The following is an 11345-nucleotide window of genomic DNA, read 5'->3' as shown; positions in this document are numbered from 1 at the left end:
TTTAGAGTTTCAGTTCTTCAAATTTTAAGTCAGAGTCTTCGGGTGTTTTGGGAGTTTTTCACACACAACATATACGTACTTCGCTATTTTCAGATTCTAAAATCATAAACTTTTGTTTGGTGTCTTGCAAACGGGAAACCAAACATACATTCTGTCGTGGACCCAACAAAATAAATACCGTTTCTTTTGGAAGTTTGATGTTTGTTTCTAAGTGAATTTGATGAAAGTCTGATTAAACCACTACCTCCACTCTGATATGGAGCACCAAAAGCTTTGTGAAAATGATGATTCCTCTACTTCAATTTCCTTTTGAAAACTGGCAACAAGATTTAGTCAAAAATGGATTTCACTCAGCATACACATTAGAGATAGTATTGGAGATCTACATTACTATTTATAATATATAAATTCGTACAAATATCACCTTGCATAATTGAGTAAATAACAAGTTCAGACTTTTCAAAATGGTATCTAAGGTTATACATAAATATAAATCTCACCTTAGAATTAGTTCTAAATCCATTTTCGAAAAGATAATCACAGAATGGGAAGTATATAGTTTGCTGGAACACAATATTCATAAAAAAAGGTAAAACTTCAAATATGTAGAAACAGATAGCAGAGCAATAGTGTGAAGCATGACATAACTTTTCAGTTATTGTTCAGTATACGTGGGTGTTATATGCAAAATAGGAGCTGTAACGCTGGGATGATCTCTGCGACTTTCATAGTTATTACCTATCCCAGCCCTCATGACTTAGTTCCTGCATGCTGATGTTTTTTCGGTGCTATTCTCTTGACACTGTCATTGATCAGTGCTATTCTCTTCGATTTTTCATTGCCCCCTCTCCCCTTATATCAGCCAGTCTGCCATCTTCATCTACAATGAGAAAAACAGCACTTCAGATATGTGTAGCAGTTAAAGAGTATGAAACATTTTCAGTGTTCTGCACAATACCAAGCCATATAAGAAATAAGAAATAGTTTTTCATGGTTGGAGGTTGATGATGTAAGTGAAAGAAGGAGAATTACCTTCTCATCATCCATGCTCTTTAAATCCATCTACCGGCAATGTTTATCCCACGGACATGGCAGATTTTAGGCCAAATTTGACGGTCCTTTTTGTGGCATCGTTGTTTCAGCAAGGGACATTCATCTATCGTTAATTTTATTAGAGAGAGAGGCAGCTTTTCTCCCGCAATATTCTCCAGCTTTTCGCACCATTCAATGTTTAATTGTTGGAGTGATGTGAGATGGAGAAGGCCCTTGCAATCCAACGTTTCCAGACTAGACAAATCAATTAGATCCAGAGACACAAGGGAGGGAGGCAGCAAACTCTCCTTTGGGAAGGATTTGATGCCATCACATGGACCGCACACAATGAGAGAGGTAACCATGTCCATCGATTTCCATCCTAGGCCCCTTAATAGTTTCTCACAATTTCCGATGTCAACTGTTTTCAAGTTAGGTGGCATACCTCCTCCAGGGAATGACTCAATTTGTTGACAGTTGGATATGCCAAGATATTCCATCTTTGGGACAAGAGTTCCCATCTGATCGGGCAACCACTTCAACTTGTCACAATCGTAAACAATGAAGGTAGTCAGATTGGGCATACACAATCCTTCTCCCGGGAATGATACAAAGTTGGGACAGTGGCCAATAGTAAAAGAGTGCAGTCTCTTTGGCAACTCTGACCCTGAGACCAAAAGTGATTCCATATTTTCACAGTTTCTGATTTCAAGACTAGTGAGATTTGGGAAGATAGCCAATGGAAGAGACGAAAGCAAATCACAACTATTATCTATTGAAAGTGATTCCAGTAATTCGTGTTTGTGTTGCAACGGGAATTTCAGTTTGTTTATACCTCTGATATCAAGAGCTTTCAAAGACGCAGGAAGACGACCACCTCTAAAAGATATGTCTGACGAACAATTTTGTAATTTCAAAGATTGCAGGCAAGTAGGTTGGATGTTAGAGATGGCCTCCATCATGGACTCCACCATTGGGCCTCCTTCTACATCTATACTTTCCACCAAAAGAGGAAACTCATGAAACGCTACTTTGTTGCTGTTAAGTATCTTTAATGTTCGAAGTGTGGGAGGCCCATGGATAGAAGAAACAAGAAGCTTGCAATTTATAATCGTGAGTTTTTGCAGAGCGGGAAGGTGATTTGGCAGATCTCCCATTAGTTTAGGGCATTGTTCTATACACAGATTCTTGAGCACAGGAAAAGCTTCTGAATCAAAAGCATTCCATACCTCCCAACAAGCCATATTATAAATGCTTAGATATTGAAGGGATGGAAAGGGCGTCACAGATGAACAATCATCCTTCTTATAAAAGTCTGTATCAATAGTTTTCACCGAACTCATAGTTGAAATAATAAGGTTATTGAGAGACGGTAGTTGCCCAAGTGAAGGAAGCATGCAACAGTTGTTACAATTTTGTAAATGCAGATTAGTTATATTTTGATAAGAATAATTTCCCACCCATTCTGGAAATGTTGTTCCTCTATAACCGCTTATTTCAAGCGATTTCAGGTCTTGATGAGGTTGTAACTTGTCGAGTATACATCTAATTCAATTTGGAAGTCGATGATATCATCCTTACGTACAGACCATTTTAACAATAAACGGGTAATGTGCTTCTTATCCATTATCCTGGCCTCTAGTGCTTCTTCACCTTTGGTAACATTCTCTAATTTCTCAATACAAAACCAACCATGGAGATTTGGAAGTCCTCCCAGTTCTTTGATGCTATTTTCTTTATGCTTGCCCACAACATAACAATCCAAGTTATGTAATTGATTTAGTTTCCCCATTCTTATAGGCATCTCTTTTATGGGAGTGTTAAAAATTTCAAGATGACGCAAGTTTACAAGATTTTGAATGTCTTTAGGTAACTTAGTCAGATTAAAGCAAGAACCCAATTTCAAAGTTTGTAGATTGTACAGATTACATAATGACTCTGGCAGTATTGCTATAGATGTATGACTGAGATTTAAGTAACGCAAATGGATCAATTCACCAATTGAATCAGGCAGAACAAGCTCACTTTGGTAGTCACTAAATTTTAAAACTCTCAAGTACTTAAACATCGACACTATAATACGTAATGCCTTTTCGTTGTTGAATGGAGAATCTTTATTATTGTTCTGCAAGAAAGTTCTTGGAAATTTGGCTGTCTCAAAAACATCAATATCGGAGACTGGATCACTGAATCTTGCAAAAGACAAATGACGAGTCTTTCTATCAATTTTGGTTTCTTTTCCAAGTTCATTTGCTCTGAAATAGAATTCCCCGCCGAGGAATGTTGCTAGATCATGCATGAGGTCATGCATCACAAAATCAATGCCCCGAATTCCACTAGTTGAATATTGGAAAAACGATCTTGAAACCAAATCATCAAAATACTCCTCACCAACTTCTTCTAAAGTCTTTTCTTTTCTTGGTGCTTTTAAAAGATCTTCGGCCATCCACAGCAGGATCAGTTCATCCTTTCGAAATTCGTAATCCTTGGGGTACAATGAGCAATATACAAAACACCGTTTTAAATGTGAAGGGAGATGATTATAACTTATTCTGAGTGCTGGAATAATTATACACTGACTTTGAGGCAGTTCCCAAATGTCACTTTCAAGTACATTATTCCAATCCCTAATAGCTTGTTTTCTTCTTAACATTCCTCCAAGTGACTGTGCAGCTAAAGGCAACCCATCACACTTTTTAACAATCTCCTTTCCAATCTTTTCTAGAGTTCCTCTATTTTCACTACCTTCTGAAAGAGGAAATGCATGATTTGCAAACACCAACCAACAATCTTCATTTGACAATTGGTTTAGATGATATACTTTAACAACATGAAAAGGGATTACAGCCGCTACACTTTCGTTGCGGGTTGTCACGAGAACTTTACTTCCCCTAATCCCACTTAGAAATGGTTTTGTAAGACTATTCCAACCATCACAGTTCTCAATCCAAACATCATCCAAAACAATCAAGAATCTTTTACCTTTCAGCTTGTCCATCAATTCAAGTTGAAGTAAATTTAGATCATTGAAATTACAAGGCATCTTGGTAATTTCCTCCATCATAGTTTTTGTGACCTTCAGAGTATCAAATATATCAGAAACACAAACCCATGTCTTTAAATCAAATATCTGCTTCAATTTTCCATCGTTGTACACAGATCGGGCCAAAGTGGTTTTTCCAACCCCACCCATGCCTACAATAGGGATCACGGACACTTCATCATCAGTGTTATCCTCTAATACCAGCTTCATTATGGCCTCCTTGTCTTTATCCCTACCGTACATACCATATCTGTCTTGCAAAGATGTTGGCTGATCTTTCCATGGCTGGTTGCTTTCCACCGGAATCTCCTTCAAATTAAGACTCTCCTTTTGTTTTAAAATGTCATCTAATCTTTCAGCTATGTCCTCCAACTTATTAATACTAACAATCCTTTTCCTATTGAAAATATGAGAAAAGGAATTGCTTACCTCCTTTCGAGTAGCAGCTTTAGTAGAAATTTCATCAAGTAAGTCATCAACCTCATAGACAATATCTCTGAGAACATCGAGCCACTTTTTGACATTGGAGTCTGTGACTTGTCGATTCTCAGCATCAGCAAGCACAACTCTAAGGACTATCAGCTGGTTCTCCACCTTTCGAAGCAACTTGTCAGGTTTCTTTCCACGGATCAGGCTGACAAGCTCAGGGGAAGCTAGCCTGTCAAAAAGAACGTCAAGGAAAGCAGAGAGAAGAGCACCACCTACCACGGCTAATGCCATGATCTCAGGAACAAACAACTGATGATCAGAGTAGAAACGCAAAGGAAATGAACAAGGTGCAAAAGTTGGATTGGTTCTTGACAAGGTGGACTTTTAGGAGGAGATTTGGCATGCTTTAACACTCTTCAGTTTAACTCTTAGCTCGACTTAGTGGGGGTGAATATTTTATCTTTTCTAAAAGACAAGGCTCTTCATTGGATGCTTTTCTAAAGACTCTTCTTTTTGTTCCCCACTAGTGGGTTAAAGCTACGATGATGTACCTAACCATGATGAGGAACTAAATTGACATAAAGTTACTGGATTCCAATTTTTCCATTTTGCAAAGAAGTCCTAAAAGTATTTTATACGGTTAAAGACATGAATAGTTGATAAGACAAAATACGATCCTCTGTTACAATGAGACTGTTTAGACAATAAGGATGAGAGTGGAAGAATGAGGTCCGCTTCGTGCTTATAATTTGATATTTTGATGTAGAAGGAATAACAAGACATTACTTCAATTATTGTTTTCTGCTATATTATCTCTGCACCTTACGTTTCACGGTCTGCCAAAGTAAACAATCTGCTGTCGATATTCATAAGCTCAATGGTCTTGACCAAAGTTGAATTCACATCTCAATCCATTAATGAACATTATGGTATAGAGGTAGCTACATAAGAGTTCCGTTGGTTCGTTGAGAACCGAAAGAGAATCTCCAGTGTGAGATTCATGTACTTTTGTTTTTAGTGTTTGAAAAAAATTATGAAACATATTGAATTGTTTGTAATTGGTAGATTGTCATGTATCTGCACACTTGTGTTCTAGAGGACCATGATCATAAAACACGTTACAAAAGAACATGTCCTTTTTCTAGTGAAATCCTAATAATGTGTCGTATATATTAAGCTTTAATCCAAGCTATGAATTTTGTGCACTAAGAATCGTTATGCTTTATGGAATTCATAGGGTAAAGTCACTGTTCAACCATAAACTTAAAGGTATCTATCAATGCTAGAAACAGAGAGGTTTTCGGTCTCGTGGACATGTTAATAATGACAGATGGTTATTAAAGAGGAATCACGGTAGCAATTTGTGAGAATCACAATTCGAATAGTACAATCCTAACTAAATAAATTATCTGAATTTTGGTTAAGGAAAATATCTTTTGATATTAATGTCATATTATAAGACTAACAACCATTATTTTAGATGCATAGAAATATAAGGATTTTTAAAACTCGTTTAATAACCAAATATCCTGCTAATACCTTGGAGCTTTTATAAATTTTTTAATTCAATCATTTAAATTATATTTTAATTAAATAGCTACAAAAGGAAAAAGTAAAGTGTCAAGATAATTTTTTCCTTAATAGATATAGGATAGGTATAATACTATCGCTTAGAACACATTTAAAGTAACAAAATAAATAATGTCATTTAAAATTATTGTTTTCTTCATCATGTTACAAAATTGTCTCTTATTCTTTTAATTGTATACCACAAAAATATTCTTAAAAAAAATGTTTTCATATAACCAATAAAAGTCAAACAAATTGAAACAATCCGAATTATCATCATACATCTAAAATTATTATTAACAGTCTTATTATTATTACTTATTACTATATTATGACATTTTTAAAAACTAGGAAAATAGTTATCAGTTTTAACAATGACACTTGATTATTTTATTATAAAAGTTCAACTATAATTAAATTTGATATTAATCGAGTTTTGTAAGACCCAAGAAAATATTAGAAATAATATTGTAATGAGACTTGAGTATGTTTTTATGGAACCTTCATGTTTTTCATAAGGTGTTGTGTAACTTAATTGGTGAGAGCTCTTTGTTGGGTTTAGTGGTCACATGTGTAAGCCTTGGCTAGAGCATCAATTCTATGTTATTCATTTGATTTTTTATTTTTATAAGTGCAACACATGTATTATATGTTTGTTGAATTTGTGATGTGTGTTATTACTAATGTAATGTGTTGGTTTATTGGTAGAGATGTTTGTCTAGGATTAAATGGATGTGAGTTCAAATCCTAAAGAGTGATGTTTTAAGGGAAAACCTTTGATTTTTATTTATATTTTTTCTTAAGGGCAAGAATGTCTTTTCTTATTTGTTAATTTAGGTGCAAAAATTAGAAATGGGAGTATAAGAAGTAAAGACATGCATCTTAACTAACATAAACTAGAAAACATGAGAGTGGGGGGATAGGTCTACTTGTTGTACCTAGTAAATCCTGGTTTTTATCTTCGGATATGTTTTAGTTGTTCGGGTGATGGTGGTTTCCTTGTCCTTGTGAGGCAGGAAGGCATGTTCCTTAGTTTGATTGTAGAACTACTCAAACATATATGTAGGGGAGGCTATAGGTTGGACTATAGCAACGACTACAGTCAGTGAGGTAGGGTACAGGAGTGTTGATAGGGGGAGCAATATGAGTGTTGAACACACTCTCTGATGCTTTGGTTTTAGATGATGACAACACATTGAATGTAAAAACACATATATGTTCTTCTAACACAACAAAAATGTGTATTTGTGTTTGGTACATATGTTGGTTTACAAATGTCTCTGAATGGTTAAATACATATGATATCATGTTGATTGGTCTACATACTACTATGATCATAATTGTGTTTATATATTCTGTATGCATGCTAAATATTTTGATAAGATAAAACATCAAGCACAAAACAATTTTGTATGATACAATCGATTACAATGATGTTATTAAGTTCATCAGATAGCTTATGTTTTAAACTGTGGCAAAACAACAAGTTTTGAATTGATTACATTAAGTATAAAATTGATTAAAACTCGTGTATTTGCAAACATCATTTTGATATGTGCTGTGATGAGTTTTGAAGAGAAAAAGTTTTCCAAATTTGCTTTAGTGTTTACCTTAATCGATTACACTCTATATGTAATCAATTAAGTCTGTTATGTTTTGAAAACTGTTTTAAAGTTAAGCCATAACTGTTTCAACGGTCATATTTTAAAATATGTTGACTAGCATTTATTACAAATTGATTACATTAATTATGCATTCAATTAAATTTGTTTGAATTGTAAGTCTATTACATCTTTCACTTATGTAACCGATTACATTACTAACGTAATCGATTAATCTGTGTCTGTCATGAGATAACTATATATTGACGCAGTTCACACTGAACTGTAACGAATTGATCATTATAAATTTTCATATATGATATCTTTGATTCGAGATAAGTGTTACAGGTGATTGAGAAGCTCCAAGAACCAAGATTCAAAGATTTGGAAGAAACTTGAAGGATTCTTGAGAGAAAGATTATGGACGTAATTGACTGATCATACTCTGCACTACTGAGGTGTTTCTACATTGATCAGAAACGTGTTTTCGCAATCTCGGATTATGGTTCCCAGTTCGTGCGTGATAGGAAGAAGAACAAGGGGTTCTTGAATTTGAGAGGTGGTCTCAAAGGGTTCTCCAACAAGGACGTGTGGTTCTTTGTGCAGGTGTTTTCTTTCTATATTTGATTGTGGGGTGGGAGATGTGTTTACATTGTGAGAGTGTTCTCTGTAAAACCTTTGGTGTAAATCTCAAATTATTAGATTTAAAAAGCATTCATTTTTAGTAATCACCAACTCAACCCCCCCCCCCCCCCCTTCTCTTGGTGTTGAGAAACAAGCATTTCTTTTCTAAAAATTGGCATCAGAGATGGTTTTCAAAAGTTATTTGAAAAACTAATCGATTACTCTTTTTGTAAAATCGATTAAGCAATCCGGATGGCCTCTGTTTCTCAAACCTTTGGTGAAGGTGCATCTACAAACAAACATCCTCTGTTTGTTGGAGAAAATTACACTTTTTGGAAAATTAGAATGAGAATCTTTCTTGAATCTGTAGACAACCTGTTTTGAAAAACTTTTTTTGAGGTGAATAAAGAGGAAAATAGAAGAGCTCAATATGATATAAAAGCTAGAAATGTTATCTCTTCTGCACTTATCATTGATGAGTTTTTCAGGGTGTCAACATGCAAAAGTGCCAAGGAAATGTGGGAAGTCCTAGAGGTGACTCATGAAGGGACTAATGAAGTGAAAAGAGCTAGAAAGAACTCCCTAATCCAGGAATATGAAATGTTCAGGATGAAGACTGGAGAGACTATCTATGATGTACAGAAAAGATTCACCCACATTGTCAACCATCTGATTGTACTTCACAAAGTCTTTGAGATAGAAGAACTCAATATAAAGATCTTAAAGAGTCTCAACAAAAGTTGGCAACCAAAGGTAACAGCTATATCTGAATCTAGAGATCTAAGCACTATGAATATGGCCACACTGTTTGGTAAGCTCAGGGAACACGAATTGGAGCTGGGAAGATTGAAAGAAGAATAGGAGACCGAATAGAAACAATCAATTGCTCTCAAAGTAACCAAAGCAACCAGCAAGAAATCCTCTAGGAGAAACGAGTCTGATGCAGATTCTGATACGAACATTCCAAAAAAAGAAGTAATGAACATGATGGTAAAGAAATTTACTAAATTCATGAAAAATAGAAATGTTGTATCTGACTTTGCAGGGAATTCTAAAGGAGGAAAAAGGAAATCAAAAGCAACAACTGTTACATTCTATGAGTATGGAAAAGAAGGACACATAAAGCCCGACTGACCAGATTGAAAGGCAAAGGAGAAAGCTGATGAAAGATACAATCAGGACAGAAGAAGGAACAAGCAAAGGAAAGAACGCATTGCATGGGAAAACAGTGATGATGAGTCGTCCAGTGATGATGACCAAAGTCTAGAAGAAGAGACAAATTTATGTCTCATGGCTGGATTAGTGTGTTCAGGAAGCAGCGACAACAACTTTGAGAATGAGCAGATAGAAGGTAGATATGACCAACTATTGGATGCGTTTCAAGAAGTACATGCTGAGACAATGAAACTACAATACAAGGTTAATCGATTAAATTTTGAATACAGAATAAATAACCTTGTTGATGAAAATGATAAGTTGAAAATTGAACTTGATCTAGCTTTACAATCTGCCAAAAATGTTAAAACAGAAATTAAGATTGTTGAAAAAGATTGTAAAGAATGTCATGTTCATGCTGAAAAGATTGAATATCTAACTACTACTTTTGACCCCGATCTCTTTTCATTTTTGGTATTACTAGCCTAGCCTTCGTAAATCACACTAAAGAAGAGCACCCAACTATGACAAGGCCCCATTAAGTAAGGGTTAGGTTAGTCAATCCGGCCCGACACGCGTTTGTTGACAAAACCGCCATAGGAATGGAGACCTTTCATTAGAGCGGAGGCGAATTGATCAACGAGAAAAAGGCCCTACTCACTACAAACGAATACACCATAAGATCGAACTGCACTCATTCCTCTCCTGCATAAAGTTAACCGACCCCCTACGTAATTCTTCTATCAATCATGCATGTAGGTAGGGTCCTCCATTCTGATTGGTATATCATGAAAAAAGCCATTTGCACCAGGCGCACTGCACTTTCCCTTGCCTAGATGTTCGCCTTTCTAAGTCAAGTAATGGTGACCCATCGAAGACTAGAGCCTCAAAACATGTTGACGAAGACCCCCGAACTGAGGGTTCGATCAATAAAGGGGACGACTTTCCCTCCCCGGAAGAAGAATAGCCCCGCTCTCTGGCCAACTGATCCCATGGATCATATAATTGGGAGGGAACATGTCACATTAGAGGTGAACGATAATTACCACGATAAGGTTGGTCCCTCTTTGATTTTAGTAGACTAAGCTATTCATATGAATGTCGGGCTCTTTACTTCACTGCTAACCCCAATAAGTCAGTTTATTAATGCTGATATTTTATGTGTCGTCGAGCTCGGAGCTTGTGATCCTCCTTTGAGTGTGGGTTTCATTGGATGAATCTCTCAAGTCAAGGTTCAGGTACATAGCAGGAAGAATGGTGCAGCACCTCTTTCTCGTTCTCGCTCGGGAGCCAAAACGAACATGCCTGCTACCTATTGTACTGGACCTTTGACCAGACATTCTACCCTTATCAAATTGAAACCAACCACCACTGTATTGCGCTCGAACAGTTGAGCGGTCGCCGGCCAGCAACTTCCGTACTGTACACATATATAGATTCATTCTTTGTACCTGGTCCAACTTCACAACCCTTCGCGGGTTGGTCAGAAGTCAATCTTGTTTGGTAAGACTCTATTGAACAAAGCAGAGAGTGCTCGATCGAAACAACGACCAACAAAGACCGTAATTATATAGATAACTGCTCCTCCCTTTCTCCGGCTTTAAGGCGAACCGTATGGCAGCCGGAAAGAAAAGAAAGGCGACCTCCTTACCTTCTCCTAGATGGTGTCAGTGAGAGCAACTTGAGTATCTCTGTTGACCTTCTTTTGTGATAGAATCTTCAATGAGTGGAAACAACTTACTAATAAAATGTTACTTACGTGATTATATGAAATCTATAATTTTGAGTAATTACAACACAAGTTTTATTAAATAATTTTAATTATTAATATAAAAATGTTAATAAACTATAAAATATTTTTTATAAAAAAGGTAATTATAAATAATTTTTAT

General features: G+C 36.0%; 1 protein-coding gene across 1 annotated transcript; it reads right to left on the bottom strand.

Moving 5' to 3' along the window:
* Positions 1-357: 357 nt before the first annotated feature.
* On the bottom strand, positions 358-4989 carry LOC108346233 (putative disease resistance protein At3g14460). The gene is given in 3 exon segments (XM_017585250.2): positions 358-880; positions 1033-2570; positions 2573-4989. Coding segments are annotated over 2 exon segments (3741 nt in total). The 5' UTR covers positions 4796-4989; the 3' UTR covers positions 358-880; positions 1033-1052.
* Positions 4990-11345: the final 6356 nt, after the last annotated feature.

Source organism: Vigna angularis, chromosome 9 (genome assembly GCF_016808095.1).
Source record: "Vigna angularis cultivar LongXiaoDou No.4 chromosome 9, ASM1680809v1, whole genome shotgun sequence".
Taxonomy (NCBI): Eukaryota; Viridiplantae; Streptophyta; class Magnoliopsida; order Fabales; family Fabaceae; genus Vigna; species Vigna angularis.
The sequence above is the reverse complement of the archived record's forward strand: the minus strand, read 5'-3'. Positions and strand labels throughout refer to the sequence as shown.